The sequence below is a fragment of the Madurella fahalii genome, assembly GCF_045866475.1.
Source record: "Madurella fahalii IFM 68171 DNA, scaffold_2, whole genome shotgun sequence".
Classification (NCBI taxonomy): domain Eukaryota; kingdom Fungi; phylum Ascomycota; class Sordariomycetes; order Sordariales; genus Madurella; species Madurella fahalii.
In genome coordinates, this window is record NW_027263972.1 from 8,144,116 (window position 1) to 8,160,582 (window position 16,467).

Genomic DNA, 16,467 nt, shown 5'->3' on the forward strand with positions numbered 1-16,467 from the left:
CCATGGGCCCCTCCTGTCATTCTCCGCTTCATTCTCTATACTCCATCTTCGCCCTCCACTCTCCGCCTCTCTGCCGCCTCAGCAGCCAGAAACCTACGGGTGGCCGGGTTCGCAGGCGGCTGATTCTCGCTTCCCGATTTAGAACCCAAGTGACCAAACAAGCACGTCCATAAATCGTCCTTATCCACAGCCTCCCCAGAAATGCCATCCTTGCCCATCAACTTGGACAAGTGCGCCTGTTGCATCTCAAGCGAGTTGGCCACCTCTAGGTTCGCATCCAGCAACTCTGGCGTAGACTCCTTAGACTTCCCTTTCAGATTACGACCCATATGCTCCATCCTCCTCTGGACAGACAGGTCATAGATCGACTCTTCGACCGTGCCGTCGACAATGTATAGCCAGACCGTCGTCTCGTGCTGTTGCCCGATCCGGTCAACTCGAGCTATCGCTTGGAGCTCCAGCGCCGTATTGAGTAACGGCTCGCACAGGAAGACATGGCTCGCGTTCACTAGGTTCAGACCGCTCGCGTGGGCTCTAGCGTGCAGCAGGAAGACCTCAGTGCCGGGGTCCTCCTTGAAATTGGTGATTCCGTGCGCCTTGTCAAAGGACGTGAACCCGATGCGATACCTCCGGAAAGCGAGCGCAAGCACCTCAAGGAATTCTTTGTATTGAGAGAAGACGATTGACTTGGCGCCAGGGTCCGACTCTCTCAGCCACAAGAGATGTCGCGTCAGAGTGTCCACTTTAGTCGTGAAACTGGGTCCGTCAAGGTCGATATTCTTGATCTCGGCCAATTTGTCAGTGTTGAACTCTGTGTATATAGTCGAAACCTTCCTGGCGGCCATCATGTGCGACTTTTCCGAGCTGTCAATGCCTCCGGTATTTGGCTCTGTGTGAACCCTGAGCTCCTGCGGTTTTAGCGTGATATCATGAAGATTGGATTGATGCAAGTGCCTCTTGCAGACAGGGCAGTTGCGGTGCGCCCGGAACCAGAGCGTTATGCATTCTTTGCAGAACTGATGCCCACATACGGTCAAGACGCCAATTGAAAACGGCGATTGGCAAATGACACACATGCGTTGTTCTTCCGAGTTGGCCTCTGCCTCCTTGAGATGTAGCACTGCCGATGGTGTTTAGCGAGACGGCCCGACGAGACCTCGTCCGAGGGTGACTTACGGTAACGATACTTGGACTCCGCAGTGGCCAGCCTCGTCTGCAAATTCTCCTCTTGTCTTTGCGCTGCTTGAAGCGCCGTTTCCAGTGCTGCGTCTTCCGTTGAGTATTCATATTCACCGACCATGTCCGAAACCTCCTGAAGTTGCCGGTAGAATTCGATGCGGGTATTCAATGTGTCCATGAAGCGTTCGACCTCCTTCTCCATAACTGTCACGGCCTTTGCCTGTTCCCCTTGGTGGCTTAGCGTTGATTTAAGCAAGTTGGAGACAACAGTGAGCTCGTTAGCAGCTCTCGAGCTTCCCGTGGCCGCGTCATGCCGCAGCTTCACCGTCAAGCCTCGCAACTCCGACACCAGACCCCGCAGAGAGCTCAGAGGATCGCCTTCGACGAACGGTGGTTTGATGACATCACGAATCCGCATAAGTTCAAGGAGCCTTTCAGGAAAGGGGCCATCTCCTTCCGTTGCCATACGAATGGCTGCCTTTGTCTCGTGTTCCACCAAAAAGTTCTTCTGGCCCGTGATCGCGGCGTGTCTATCCGCGAGCGCTGTCCTCAGAACTTGAAGGTAAACTAAAATTTCGTCCTGAAGCTTGGTCGACTCTTCATACTCTTCGCCTGTCGTTTCATCATTCTCTTCGTCAACAAGCGGCTTAAGAAGAAGTTGAATGACGTGCTCGCGCCAGTCATCGAGCTGATTAGCTTGATCATCCAACGCCCCGCCGAGCTGTTCCAGAGCATCGGAAATCTTGCGACTCTCCAGTCCTTTCTGCTTGATAGACTTGAACTCTGGGATGACGGCGAAGGTCTGTTGCGCAGCGGCTTTCGCGAGGCGCTCCATCAATTTCTTCGCTTTGCCATGACTCTAGAGCCGTTGTTAGCCACAACCCAAAGAAGAACAAACTGCAGCACAAAACTTGAACTGCGACATACCTCCTGAAGTATCTCTTTTCTGATTGCTTTGGCGTGGTCGTACCCCTCAACTTCAAGCCTCTCCCAGCGTTGAAATTCTTCTGAGCCCGGTACGGATGTCTCCTCATTTGACTTGATAGAAAAATACGCGTTTGCGCAAAAGAAGACCGCTCTATGTTGAATTTCCAGTGCGGATCGCAGCCGGCGGCGCGCTTCACCCACCCTCGGGGGCACAACATCCTCGCGGTCCTCCGGCTCACCGTCGTCGGGTGCCGACTGGGTCTCGCTTGAATTTCCTTTACGAGCTTCCTGGATTTCGATATCCAATTGAGCCCGACATTCCGACACCATTCCTGTACTCTTCGAGAGAACCTCTTGCCAAACGGACAGGGCATCATTCACCCGCTTCTGGCAAGCAAGGATCTGTCCTCTGGTTAACCTCGCTGTGAGAAGGCTGCGTTGGTCAGACCTCATCGCCCCGTCCGTTTGCTCGAGCATCGCTTCCAGAACTTCCGCCACAGTCCGCATGGGTCCGGTCTTCTGCCCAAGCGCTCGACGATTTCGGTTCCCAACCTCGGGATGCAAAACGGTCTGGCGGAGCCGGTCAAGAGCCAGTCTCATAGCGCTTTGCACCCCAGGATCCTCAGGATCCCAGTAGGCTTCAAGTGGGTTCCCTCTGGGATCCAGACCACACGTTGGGGCTAACTCTTCAAAGAGGCTCTGATAGTGCTGTTCTTCAACCGCGGTAAATGGCATCGTAATTACGTAACGTTTCTGTGGCGGAATGGCAATCTCGTTCCTCACGAGGCTTTTGCTGTGGCGCATTGATAGTAGGTTAAAAAGTTTCCTAAACGACGTTTTGTCCAGTGTCGTCAGGAGGTTCCAAATCTTTGTGTCTGATGCAAACGGCTCGTAACGGAGGAATAGGAGAAGGCCACGAAGGTCTAGAATGCAGTGTCAGCCTGGCTCTTGGGTAGAAGTTTAGAGTTCCCTTGCCTTTCTGAATATCATCTTTTACTGGCGTACCTGTAACGCCCCAGGCATTGACACGGGGGATCCGCCTAGCCAACTTTGCAGCATTGTTTGTCCAATTCTCGACCATCTGCGCTTCGTCGATGCACACTCGCCACCACGAGAGCTGAACGAGAGGCGACTTGAGCCGTTCGTACTGTTTCTCATTGCGCATCGAACGTCCTGGCTCATCCGATGCCGCCCAGATCTCAGTTCTGAGTACCTCATAAGTCGTGATCACGACATCATGCTGCGCTAAGCCCTCGGCTGAGAGTTCTGCCCCATCCTTTAGCTTGGCTAGCTTCCGTATTCCAGGATAATACATGACTTTAAGGCTTGGGGCATGGGTGCCGAGCTCGGAGAGCCATTGGTCCAGCAGAGACGACGGCGCAATAATAAGCGTCGCTGATGTCGCGACAAGATCCCGGCCAAGGAAAGGATCGAAGACCATGGCCGGAGATTTCGGCCGCTGGTGAAGGAGCACCAGTGCGATCACTTCCAGGGTTTTCCCAAGCCCCATCTCCTCTGCGAGGATGCCGCCGCGAAATTCCTGAAGACATTGAAACAGGGCTGTATCTCTAGCAGCAACTCCAAGTAACGGGCTGAGATAAACCATGTTGCCGTCGGCATCCTTGGCAGTGGTGAAGAAAACCAGGGACTTCTCGGATGTTGGTGGCACGTAGGGCCGGATACCCCCGTTTTCTTGAGAGCCCTGGACCCAGTGCACGCCTTCCCGGCCTAAAAGCCACTGGACAGCCCTGCGTTGAAAGGGATACAGCTTAGCGTGTAGCTGTGGAATTTGCATAGATGACACCTCTGCGTCAGTGGTCTCCTTGTCAGGGATACATGCAGCTTCGTAGAAATCTTGAGGGGACCACGAGAGTGTGGAGTCGGGGAGGTGTAGGTCCGGATACCACGTTCTGAAGACTTCTTTTCGTAGAGTCTGCTGAGAAGTCGAACGCGCCCGCTCGCTTCCCCATATCGTCACCCGTTCGTTCCATTTGATATCGATAGAGACGTCCAGGTGAAACAAGTTATCGTCTTGTCGAACGGAGACACACACGCTCGCCCAGAGACAACCTTCATCGCCGGGATCGAAGCCTTGCACCTCAGCCACTTTAAGTGCCGTCTGCAATCCCCGAGAGAAGTTTTCCTCGCTCAAAGGGAAGCAAACCCGAAAGCCGGCGCCGCGAGATTTCGCACGCGGGAAAATGTGCAGTTGCCATATGCCTCGGGCGGGGACATTAGGGTCCGTGTTGCAAAGCTGCAGAGCGAGAACCTCACCCACATCTCTTCGCACAACCACGGGGCATTCTTGAGATTCCGATGCCTTGGGTGTAGCAAGCGTTAAATGCTCCCGCGCGACGCATATCGCATCGTAACTTCCCGTGGCCTTGGCGCGCTTTGCTGGGCGACCTGATGACTCCACTTCTGCAGCATCATCGCCTGGCGATGGTATGGATCGAAGACGCTCAACGAATGCCGCGATGTTCTCGACCTCAGACTCTGCAGAAAATGCCGTTTCTTCCGGGCCTTTCCCAGACTGGATCCGGGATTGCCGGTTTTTTTTAGCCCGACGAGGCATCGTAGTTTAATGGGAGCTCCTCCAGACCGGGCAGATCCGAAGGTAAAGCGGACCGCTCGATGGCAATAGCAGGGCTGTTGGTGGCAACTTTCACGTCGACTAGACAAGACGGCATGTGCCGGCTTATACCATGCTGCTGATAATGGGCAGTTTTGCATCGGCTGATTTGTGCGGGTGATTTGAGATCTTGTACGGAAGCCTGGGGGACAAGGTACGGATGAGCTGCGGTAACTGGAGATGCACACGCAGGGAGTAGAAAGACCAGCGCGGGTTTTGGGGAAGGAAGGTTCAAGCGGGAGGAAGATGTGAGCGGGAGCTTACACGCCGATAAGGTGCCTGGGGTGGCAGCTGCAGCCTTGCAGTGACCCACAAGTCCAAAGGACTTCAGACTCATAGTTGGCTGATAAAGTGCGGGAGCTAAAGCTGCCCCACCAGCAGGAACATCAGACGCTGGGACCGTTTTGGGGACCCTGCTCCGGAATTTCTACGGCTGCTCAGAAAACTTTCCGCTCGAACGACCTGGTCTGGACGCGTGAGCATTGAACGCTGTCAAGGCGCTGCGTGTCGTCTTGACTGTCATGACATTTGGCACAAACAGCTGCAAGAAGCACTTGTTCGATAGGTAGGTTTGGCGCATCTTGTTTTCCCGCCCGTCGTACCTCAATATCTGGGGTTGATTGCTCGTTTCCCGCCGTCGCTGACGCCATTCTCAGCACGAATGAAGGCCCTACGCATACACTCTGCTCTGGGGCTCTTGTTCCGGCCCTGCACCGCTCCCTCTGTCACGGCCCCCGGACTCAGGGCGCACGCAAGATGGGCGCATAAGAGCGCAGAACCTTCCGCGATCCCGGAACCCATTCCCTTCGTCCCCGATGTCGACACGTTCCTTACCCTGATCGGCCGGGGCCTAAAACAACACGCATCCAAGTTCCCGAGTTGGGATGCGCTCTTCACTCTCACATCCGACCAACTTAGGGAGCTCGGTCTAGAGCCGCCAAGGACGAGACGGTATCTGCTGAGGTGGCGGCAGCGGTTCCGGGAAGGCAAATTCGGCATCGGAGGCGATCTCAAGCACGTCGAGAATGGCACGGCGGTGCTAAAAATTCAGGAAGAGGACTTGGACCCCTTCACTCGCCTCAGGCACGTCGTCAATGTGCCCACCGGCAAGAGAGTTGAGGAGGTGCCGCCTTCGGAATTGGTCAGGGTGCGCGGCTACAGAGTCCAAGGCGTTCGCACTATTGTCGGCCCGCATATTCTGCCCATCAAGGGTGGGGGCGTCCGCCTCAGCGTGAAGGAGGGCCTGTGGGAGGACAAGAGAGGACACAAGGTCGACGGAGGTGAAAGGAGACAGGCCGAGATCCGCTTTAAGAGACGGATAGCAGAGCGGAAAGCTAAGCGGGAGGCACAGGGCTTTTATTAGTGGCCATGTCATGGCTGGGCTGCAACGTGTATGACGAACATTGTATTCGATTGCTATAGTTACAGCGACTGTGCACCGCGTGTAGAATCTGTATAATAATGATGTTTGGCGTCCTGTATCCCGATGGTCCGACGATGGGTATTGTCCCCGGCCTCTACCCAATGGGTATTGTCCATGCGCCAATCGGTCGCCTTCCTCGACATGTCAGATACGCGGCGGTCAGTGCTCTCTACCTACCTTGTGCAATGGTTTTATCGTGTCCTACCACACCGAAACCGAGGACAAAGGAGAAACACTGCGTTTTGCAGCATTCCGGCTTTTCGACCCCAACTATCGTTCCTGCCTTTTACTGTCACCTTCCGGTTACGACACTTTGAGCCCACATTAAACGTGGCGTCGATAGCCGAAAGTTTAACCAAACGGCCTGCATTGTCAGCGTTGACTAATTGCCCGGCGAGGGTCCTTCACCCGAGAAACCGGAACTACAAATGCACACTGCAACCCAGATTCCGAAACGACGTCGATCTGCCTATTCCAAACGGCTGAAGAAGGTTAGTTCCCAGATCCGAAACAACGGCCGGGCGGCGTTGGCGGTCGCCGGGCTTCCGGGAATCCTGGCGGCCACGGCGGAAGGCTGAGCAGAGCCGGCAGTGCCACATTCGAGACGTAGGCAACAGCGAAAGCCAGGCACCAGTTTAACGAGCCTGCGAAGGCGTTAATATACGCAGGACCCCGATGCGTCTACCTCGATGTACGCAAGCACCACACGAATACTTAATTTCGAGGATGCAGCTCGCATCCCTCCTCTGGACCACTCATCAACCACTCCGATAAACACAGCATGTTCAGTAATCAGTACAGCGCACTGGCCACTCCTGTTGCCTGGGTACCGAGATGGCGTTATTTCCGGACGCCGATGAGCCGCACCGCACGACGACAAGCTCCAGGCTACCAGTCGATCGCGTCGAATTTCCGGGTCCCAGCATGGGTTGAATCGTTGGCCGAGATGCGCGGGGAGATTGACAAGATGCAGATGGCCCAATGTGGGATGACTCATTGGCGCGGATGCGAGGGAATCCTTCATCACTCACCTGCACGCTACACTCCGGCTCAGAAAGGCATGCACACCGAACAACAACAGATCTCGTCCTCTCCAAGTTTTCCCTGCAGTCTCGTTTCCAGTCTTGACGGAAATGAATATTTGTCATCGGAACTACTTCGGGTTCCGCGGGATGGGAGGAAGGAGTTTCGACTAGCCTAACTTATCTTGGGGAATTGACGGCGCGTCTTGGCGGGGTTCAGATCTCTCGGCCGGCGATTGCGAACGAAGTCGGGTCGTCGGTCTCAACTAGGCTGGCGAAAGGTGGAGGTTACCGGAACCGACAGCACGTGCTCTCGGCTTAGCGTCACGGCGACCAGTGGAGGAGCTGTTCCCTGTCGGGGGAAAGAGAGGTACCCTCGAATCATCGTCGGAACCCCTACGGGACGCATCGCAAGACGGAGAAACCTAGATGCCGTCAAACAGGGGCAGAATCCCGCCTGGGCTGGTTTCACCACCAACGAGCCGGGGACGGAGACGTCGGAGGCTCGGTTTGTTGGAACTCCCATCTTACTGATGGAGGCTGTGGATGCAAGCGCGACTCTCAACAGATGCACCGACGGGCCTGTCTCTTTGTGGTCGACAAGGGCATGAGACTTGAAAGGACAGGCGGATGGCTGTGATGGAGCATTCTATGGGTTCCCCGTTTGAGGCTATTCGAAGCTGATTACCCTCTCAGGCACCGAGCCCGCTAGCGATCGAGTTGATTTGTTCAAACATCCCTCTTGGGCCACCGACAAGGGGCGCCATGCGATACACAGCCAGGATCAGCTAGCGACGCGAGTGCACGGCGGAAATAGTCTTTGCGATGAGCTCATTGCTGCTAAACATATACTGCGGCTGAAATTCACCAAGTCTCAAACTCAGGGGTTGGGCAGCGTCTAAGCCCCATCTTCCTCGACCTCACCCCGGACAACAGTGTGGGGGAGGTCGAATCGGATAAAGAAGCGGCACAGTCCAGGGTTTTGGGCGTGAGGGCGCTCAGGTGGCGCATTAGCAAAGCGCCGCTGCCGCCTCAACCGTTGAAGGTTGCATCGACAAGTTTGTGGCCCAAAGGCTTGGCAAGGCACACTCGCCAGCTCTGAAGGCCGACTTTGCAGTATTCCCGTCGGAATTCATGAGCCGCACTGGGAAGATGATAGCTACTCTGACGACAGTGTTTGTTTCCACCGATGTTTCTCCTGGCCGACAACGTAATCGTGGAGGAGCTTGCTAAGGGTGAGTACGCTATGCCCCACATCCAGACTTGCACCCTCCAGGAACCTGCGCAACATGTCACCAAGGCCATTTGACTACAACTAGGTGGGCACTGGGTTCCATCACTTCTCGCGAAACGTAAAAAGTCCGCTGTCACAGAACGGCATTCGTCGTTCAACGAGATGATTAACGTTACGTCTTTCACTTGTCCGGGGTTAGCGCGATCAGGAAAGGGCCACAGTGGGCCCAGGGTGGCTTGCTTGGAGTTAAATTTAGACTCCAGTTGAGCTGGGGTGATTTAGCGTCGTGCCGTTTCAAACAAGCTTTACACCAGAACGCCATGATCACACCGTTCTCCAAGCTTCCCAAAAACCGTCAGTTGAGAGTCAAGTTTGCCCAGAGCGAGAGTTGAGGTGTTGAATGAGGCCGATAGTAAGCTCAGTCTTCAGCTCGGTACCAGCGGAACAGTGGAGGTCCACAGAGGAACATCCGAGCGTGCTACCTCTCCGATGCAACCAAGACGATCGCACACATGCTATGTGCAGGGTGACACGGCTCATGAGCCTTTCATTTGCGCTGCCCACCAATCCGCGGCAAAGAAATAATTAGCAAAACTACCACTGGCATCATGCCTGTCTGGGGCATGGAGTAGCTAGGATAACCCTCGCATCTTTTGTGATGCGGCGAGCAAAGGCCCACTCAATCTTCGACAACAGCGATGGGGGAGGAAAAGACGTCGGGAAAGCAGCATGAAGGCAAGCTGCCGCTCCAGCAGGGAATCACTGGAAGCGGCACTGTCGCACGTGGGCTAATTCGGGAACAAGACGGGCTGTGGTACCTCCACGGTTCACACATTTCATTGGCGACGGTGCTTTGAGCTGAAAGACCAACAGTCCCGGCTCCCGAAGACACATTCAGAGTCACGGCATTGGGCCGGACGGGCCGCGTCGTCGAGCCCTATCCCTAAAAAAAAAAAAAAAAAAAAAAAAGAAGGGAAAAAAAAGGGAAGAGAAAAGGAAAAGACAAACAAACGATGAAGTTTGTTCTTAGAAAGTGGACTGCTCTGCGGATCCCGGAGGAACTCTGGGAGATGATCTACGTCGCATTCTTCACCCTTGCACTGCGTCCCAAATTCCTTTGCACACACGGTCCTGGATTGAGTGAGCTATGATTGAACGTGGCGGTGTCTTTAAGCTTATTCCCCCAGAGCAAGAGCGGGGAGCAGCACACCGACGCCCCGTTGCGTCAGTTGCTGGTGAAAAGGGGATGGAATTCGCGCTTGCACCGCTGCACGCCCGTTAGAATATCAAGCCACATTATAGGGTACCATTCGTATTCCGCTCGGTGTTCCGGCAAAGATGTCCAGGAGAACTTTGGCATAATGAGAGGGGCGAGCTAACCCCGTTGGAAAACGTGCCAAGCAGAATTCATGAACACGATTCGTCTTTGGATGATTTCAAGTCCTGCTGGGCGATGATGTGGGGCCCTCGTCATTGGGACCCAGCCGGACAAGTTCTGTCCACTGGGACAGTCAAGAGCCAGAGCCGCAATGCTGGGTTCATGGGGCACACAGTGGAGTCATCTTGTACTGACAAGACTCGGTTACCCAAAATGGAGCAAAAAAAGAGCTTCTCTCTCTCAGCTCAGAATCCTTCTCCCACTCTGAGCCGGGGTCTCGGAAGCAGTCTCGCCAATGCGACGCAAACTAGCCAAGCATCGACTCGATCGGCCGGACGGTTGGCCCGAGGCGCGACGGTACCCGCCTCGAAACGGCGCTTCTTCTCGGTTGGTACATTCATCTTGTCTGCTGTGCGCACTGCAGAAGCCCGTCAACCACATGTTGTCGGCCTGTCCATTGCTGAACGGAAAACACGAGGGAAAGACTAGGAAAATTCGGTACCTGTACTGTAGTACCTCTCCTAGTATACTATAGTAGGCAGGGTCCCGCCGCGGGTCGACAAGCCTGACCAGGGTTGGCAAACGGCGCCGTCCCAAAGTCTCGCAACTACCCCACTAACTTTAGCGGGCCTTGGGCCCCGCTTTTGCCGTGCGTCTGCGGGCGCCCATTGGTCGACCCCTGCAAAGAACCAGTCTTGAACGGTCCTTCCCACTTTCACTTACATGATTGGGACAGAGAGATGGGTGGCAGGCACGCAGAATCCGGCAAGCACCGAATGGACGAAAGAAACAGAACAAGTTTCAAGCATGTCGACTTGCCCTGCCTGCATCAAGTATGCCTTGCCAATTACCACATGCAAGCATGCGAACACTCATCGAATCTCAGCCCTACTCACCTTACGCCGCAGGGTCGTTGACCGAGCTGTGGGGAATCTCTCACCTTTTTCTGACTATTCCTTGTCCGGACAGAGCTGCTTCTGCGCCAGGTGCCGGTCACTGATCAGCAACCTGCCGCACCTCTTCCGTTTCTACCCCCCCTACCTGGTCACTCTGGATCCTCATGGCCCAGGTTGCTTTGCCCTTCGCGAGCGGCAAGCTTGTCGAGTGCCGCTTTGCTGTGCGCTCTTGATGTCTTGAGAAGCTGCCGCGGCTCGAGATTCTCGAGTGGAGAATAACGACCTAACAATGACTAACCTTGCCGATTATTTTTATCTTTAGCTCTCACACAGCACCCTTTTGCTAGCTCTCCAACGCTCGGGGTCGGGTTCCGCGGACCGGACTGGGGGTTCACTACCGAGTCCGCCGTATTGTTCGGTTTACTCTGTGCTATTGGCGTGGTCCACTACGAAGCCGTAAAGGGTCGTTACTTAATCTCTATGGCCGATCCGTAGTGCTGCCACTGTATGGGTCGTGGCACATCGCCGCACAGTCACACCCGGAAGTGAGGCTGGGTCCCGGCCCAAGTGAATTGCAGTTGTCGTCGCTCTACCAATCCACATGTGCATGTGAGTGCATATCGTCCGGGTACCCGCGAGGCGCTCTGCAGGCCGGTCATCGGTACCGACCAGGGGTAAAGAGGGTAGGTGTGGTGGGGGGAGTACTTCATCTCCCGCTGGAGGTGTGCCGCTCAGTCGCCGACAGCTCCCTCCACTCCAGCCCAGTGGCCCGCCGGATGAACGTATCAACCCAGATAGCCACACGCAGCCCACCCACCCCGTCCCATCCCTGCTCCCGTTCGCCATGAGCGCCATGACGGGTGCCGCCACGGCCCCATCTCCACCCCCCTTCCCCCAAGCCCTGCCCTGCCCTGCCCTTGTCCTGGCAGAAAGTACACCATGTATGTACACTACGTTTTGCCTACATGCCTAACTCGTAGGGCCAAAGACTTGAACCCACCCCCGGAACCAGGCCGCTCCACAACCAGACCCTGTCACCGGCACCAGTTCCAGCTCTCCCACTCGGGATTGCCCGTCTTATATGGCGTCGGGAGCTCTTAGCGTCATCCATCGCTTCACTCCCCGATTTATCTGTCGTCCGTACCACGCCAACGCCGCAACAGCTTTCCTCGCGTTCTCGACCGAGCTCAACTTCAACGCTAAGCCCCTTGTTACTACCATCTTTGGTATTCTGTCAACTCCTTGACAAGGCAGTATCGACAACGATCTTACCCGGTTCTCCTGCTTCGAATCAGTATATAAGAGATCGTAGACTCCCGAGTGGACGCCACCAGATCTAGAAACAGAAACCAAGCTCCGAGCATCTTTCCCAAACCGGAAACACAGAGATCAGGAAACATACAAGAAGCAGAGCAGAGTCCCCTGCCTGTGAGCCTCATCTTCCCCCCTTTTTCTTTTCTGAGATGTCCTCATACCAATACCCTTCAGACCACGACTACATAGAGGTCCATTCACACGACACCCACGAAGATTGGGAAGACGCAGGGCAGGACTTTGACGACTTGCCCACGCCTCGACAGAGCAAACTGCCCCCGCCCCCGTCCCACTCAGGGAAGAGTCGCAGCAAACGGAAGGGGAGCAAGACGACCGTCGAGTCGGGTTCAGACACAGAGAGAGAACCCTCCAAGATGTCATCTAGATCCTCGAAGCACTCTTCTTCCTCCTCCTCGGGCTCCCGGAAGGAAAAGTCCTCGTCATCGAAGACCAAGAAGACGGACGACTGGACCGAGGTCACCGAGCCAGATGAGAGGAGACGCATCCAGAACCGAATCGCACAACGCAAGTTCCGTAAGTTGTAAACCCCCTACCGGAAAAAAAAAAAAAAAAAAAAAAAACACCCTCCCCCCCAAAACAAAGGAGCAACAAAGACTCTACATGCGAGGAGTTCAGTGGGCTAATCACCTGGGTTCCCCCCCAAATTAGGAGAAAAGGCCCGCGAGCAGCGCGACCGCGCCCAGCGTGACGCCCAGAACCAGCAGTACGCGGGCAGCGCCTACCACATCCCGGCGCCGGACGACATCCTGGCCGACGACGGCGACCTGTCGGGTCTGCCGTGGGGCGGCATCAACATGCGGCACGTGGTGGCGCGCGGCCACGCCTCAGCCAGCTCGCACCACAGCCATCACAGCGGCGGCAGCGGCGGCGCGAGGAGGGACTCGTCCGGCACCACGACCCGGGCCCCGGCGCCCGCCGACGTGGTCGACCACGCGTTGTACAACATGAACCCTTACGGCTACGCGCACCCGGGCATGGGCATGGGCGGGTTCGACGCCAGGGGGGGAGGGGATGGGAGCAGCAGCGTGACTGGTGGGGCGGACAGCACCGGGTACTACGACTCGCCTTACGGAGGGGCAGGGTACTACGATTTTGATACGACTGGTGGTAGTGGCGGTGGTGGTGGGGGGCATCACCAGATGTGAGGGGGGAGAGAGAAAAAAAAAAAAAGGTGAGTCAGAAAAAAAAAATGTGAAAAAATGTTCCCCATCACCGTATTTCGGTTTACACGGTGTGCTTTGAGCTTGGAGAGGAGCAGCAGAAAGGGATATTTTTGGGGTCAAACTAAAGAGTACATGGAAGCTGACCAATGAGAATAGGGCAAGCAAGGCGAGAGTCGATCGTTTGGAGAACAGCTGAAAAGAGGCCGAGACATGGGGTTAGGCTCGGAGAGGGAAGGATTTGCGCCGCCTTTTCGGTCATGCCCGCCCGGCTTCTTCATTTTTATTTTTGCTGCTTTGGCTGGTTGTGCAACGCCCGAGACATATCGGGGGATTGTACCGTGGTGTCGGCTTTGTTCTTCTTTTCCTCGCCGGTGTCGTTTTCCTACCCCTTATCTTTGGTTGTGGCTGTGAGGAGACAACAGCTCCAAATCTTGGCATGCAAAGATGGCATTTGGGTTCTTGGGACCTTGGGATAGACACTGATTTTCTGTTTTTCCGATTTTTTTTTTTTTTTTTTTTTTTTTTTCGTTTGTTTTCGACAACTCTTCACTCGGATTGTGGGCTAGTTGTTTTCTCCCCTTCTTCTTTTTTTCTTTGTTTTCTTTCTTTCCCTTCCATCTCTACTCCTTTTGCCTCTTCATATACCCCCTTGTTGTCTCGATAGATTCAACGCTTTTTTCCCCTCCCATTTTGGAACGGGGTTTTGTTTGGACGTGTTTGGTGGCATGTGGGATGGATGGATGGATGGATGGATGGAGGAATGGGTCAGGCAACGGGAAGGCATTCTGGAATTTCGTTACTTCTGTCCGCACTGTTTTGATCTGTCTGTTTTATTGGCTTATCCAGGTATCATGATGATGGTTTTTACGAAATAGAGATCACTTCCTCTTTTCTCTCAACATTGACGTTATCCCGAAAGCTTGCATGAAAGCCCTTCCCGTAGTCTGGCTGCCTACACTAGTGTAAGTGTAAGGGTGTGCTGTACATCTCGCTTGCAAAGATTACTAAACAGGCACGCCCTTTCCACAATCCCATGTCGGTGTGGCGGCACTTGGTCTGGTCTTGGCGTAGACACATCCCTTCGCTCAAATTCGGAACGTTTGGGCCTTTCGCAGGGGGTTACGCAACCTGGCTGCCCTCGGTACGAAAAGTAACGTCTGCTTGCGGGATAGAGAGATTGCAACGAGTCGAGCGCACTGAGGCATTACGTAGAAGTCTCGGTTCTGGTGATGCTGGACATGTAATCTATGTTTGTACAGACCAGTGGCATGCGCGTTGCGTTGCGCAAGCGACATGGCGCAGTTAACCTCAGTCTGTCTGTCTGATCTTTTCTTTTCCACTTGACACTGTCTCTTGCGCTTGTTCTCTGTCATGTAGCTATAAAGAGATGGTAGCGCTATGCAGCGCTGTAATGCCACAGCACGGTACTGCAGAGCCTCGGAGTCGGATGGACTTCGAGCCCATGGTATGTACGTACACCGCATCGCATTGCGCAGCTACCTCGCATGCCTTGGCTCCGCCGCGTCATGCGCCGCTCGCGTGCAGTCATTGCGCGACGCGAGAAAACGTGACATAGTATCAACGGCGGTGGGGAGGGAGGAGGGGGGGGGGGGGGGAATCACCAGATTTACTTCCCGGCTCAGAGGTAAGGTAGGGGGGGCAATATTTCAGAAGGGTCACACAGCCACCGTCAGAGGGTTCGATGTGTGTGACCGAAGGCCTGTAGTTAATATGTGAGGCACGTCTGGGGCACTTCGGAACCCGACCAGCGGCTCACCGAGTGTCAATACCGGGGGCGGTTGGCACGGCCCAGGCTGGGACAGCAAAGCATAACAGGATGCGGTTGCACGGCAGAGCACTGCGCAGTGCGTGCCGGACTCCTCGTTTACCCGAAACGCGGCAGGCGGGCAAGGTGCTGCTGAAAGAAGGGGAAGGGTGGTAGCCAACCCTCACTGCCATTCTGCAGCTCTCGCCTTGGCCTGGGAGCCGAGGTTCAGCTCTGGCCTGGCTCAACCCGCCTTTGACGGACAAGGGTGAGGGCACCAGAAGTGCGAACCGGAAGTTGACGGCACAAGCCTCGATTTGCTACAGTACCTTAACCATAGTACTGAAGTGTACAACTGCACCATTTTCAGTGTATTTGGGTAAGGTGTCCACTCACGGACTTTCGCTGTGTTGCAACGATCGACGTCCCAACCGACAGCAATAACGGAATCAAGAATTTGAACCCTATCTCTACGGAAGAGGTTGCTTGTGCAAAGAGATCATTACTTGAGACGGCAGTATTACATTGTCACAGTCGCACTCTCTGATGCTACCGTCGCAGGCTGTGCTCTAAAATGTCATCCGGAAACGGCTAGGTGCGGTTGACGTATCCGCTTAAAACGAAGATCCGCTTGGCGGGAGGCAAAGGGGACCGAGCCACTGTCTCAACTCACCGCCCGGCAGAATTGGGGCTCGTGTTAGAGCCCTTGTGCTGATCCCTGCGTGAATAGAGAATCCACGGTTCCGCACTTTGCATCTCAAGTTATTCCATGGTTCAGCCCATGCAGCCCATGTATCCCATGTATCCCATGGATCGCCAGACCGATTCGGTCTCAAGCCGAAGGCGCCGAAAGTCGACCTCCGAAACCCTTGCATGCTGTCTCACTCGATGGAAGACCTGTGGAATGTTCGGCGAAGCCCGGTGCCTCGGCATCCGAGTACCGCCTCTTGAGCCCCATCACTGAGTCCGCCCTCTGATCCCTCTTCACCGCTGCTGCAAAGCATGCATAGATTCATTGTCTTACCATACCTGTTCCGTCTTTTGTCGGACGTCGTTGCATTGCCTCACTCGTCTGTACGTGATTCACAGGTTTCTACCCACGCTACGACTTCTCCGTCGGCCAAAGTCGCCCGATGACCGGTTCCTGCATGTGGCAAGCGGCATGGCCAAGATTCAGAGTGTCTTTTGCCCTGGCGCGGGTTAGGCTTGCTGCAGAACAGGTTGCGGCACAGGTCTGGCATGCAGCTCAACCGTTGCTGCCACAGCCAAGTGGGCCTGTGGCGTTCTGAGACTATACACTATAGGTTGGGAGAGTTATTAACATCCACAGCCCGTTTCCCCTCGCCCAGGGATACCGTCGGCAATGCGGGGGCTGTCCGCCCCCCCTGTGGTCACAGTTGCTCTCGCCTAGCGTCCGGTCACGAACAAGCGAGAGCCAGGCACAGCATGCAAGGTCTGGCATGGGAGAGGCTAAGAATCGGACGGATACACCCCTTTTCTCCCGCACCATTTC

At 55.0% G+C, this 16,467-nt stretch overlaps 3 protein-coding genes across 3 annotated transcripts; 2 read left to right on the forward strand and 1 right to left on the reverse strand.

The window, feature by feature from the left end:
• Window positions 1-35: 35 nt before the first annotated feature.
• Window positions 36-4,681, reverse strand: MFIFM68171_05181 (SNF2 family N-terminal domain-containing protein; the record flags this gene model as incomplete). The annotated part of the gene is made up of 4 exons (XM_071060601.1): window positions 36-1,120; window positions 1,177-2,038; window positions 2,107-3,029; window positions 3,082-4,681. 4 exons carry the CDS (start codon window positions 4,679-4,681, stop codon window positions 36-38), a joined length of 4,470 nt encoding a protein of 1,489 aa, XP_070916702.1.
• Window positions 4,682-5,399: 718 nt separating this feature from the next.
• On the forward strand, window positions 5,400-6,101 carry FYV4 (mitochondrial 37S ribosomal protein mS41; the record flags this gene model as incomplete). The annotated part of the gene is made up of 1 exon (XM_071060602.1): window positions 5,400-6,101. One exon carries the CDS (start codon window positions 5,400-5,402, stop codon window positions 6,099-6,101), a length of 702 nt encoding a protein of 233 aa, XP_070916703.1.
• Window positions 6,102-12,154: 6,053 nt separating this feature from the next.
• Window positions 12,155-13,171, forward strand: MFIFM68171_05183 (BZIP domain-containing protein; the record flags this gene model as incomplete). Its single annotated transcript, XM_071060603.1, has 2 exons — window positions 12,155-12,539; window positions 12,675-13,171. 2 exons carry the CDS (start codon window positions 12,155-12,157, stop codon window positions 13,169-13,171), a joined length of 882 nt encoding a protein of 293 aa, XP_070916704.1.
• Between the last annotated feature and the right edge of the window lie 3,296 nt (window positions 13,172-16,467).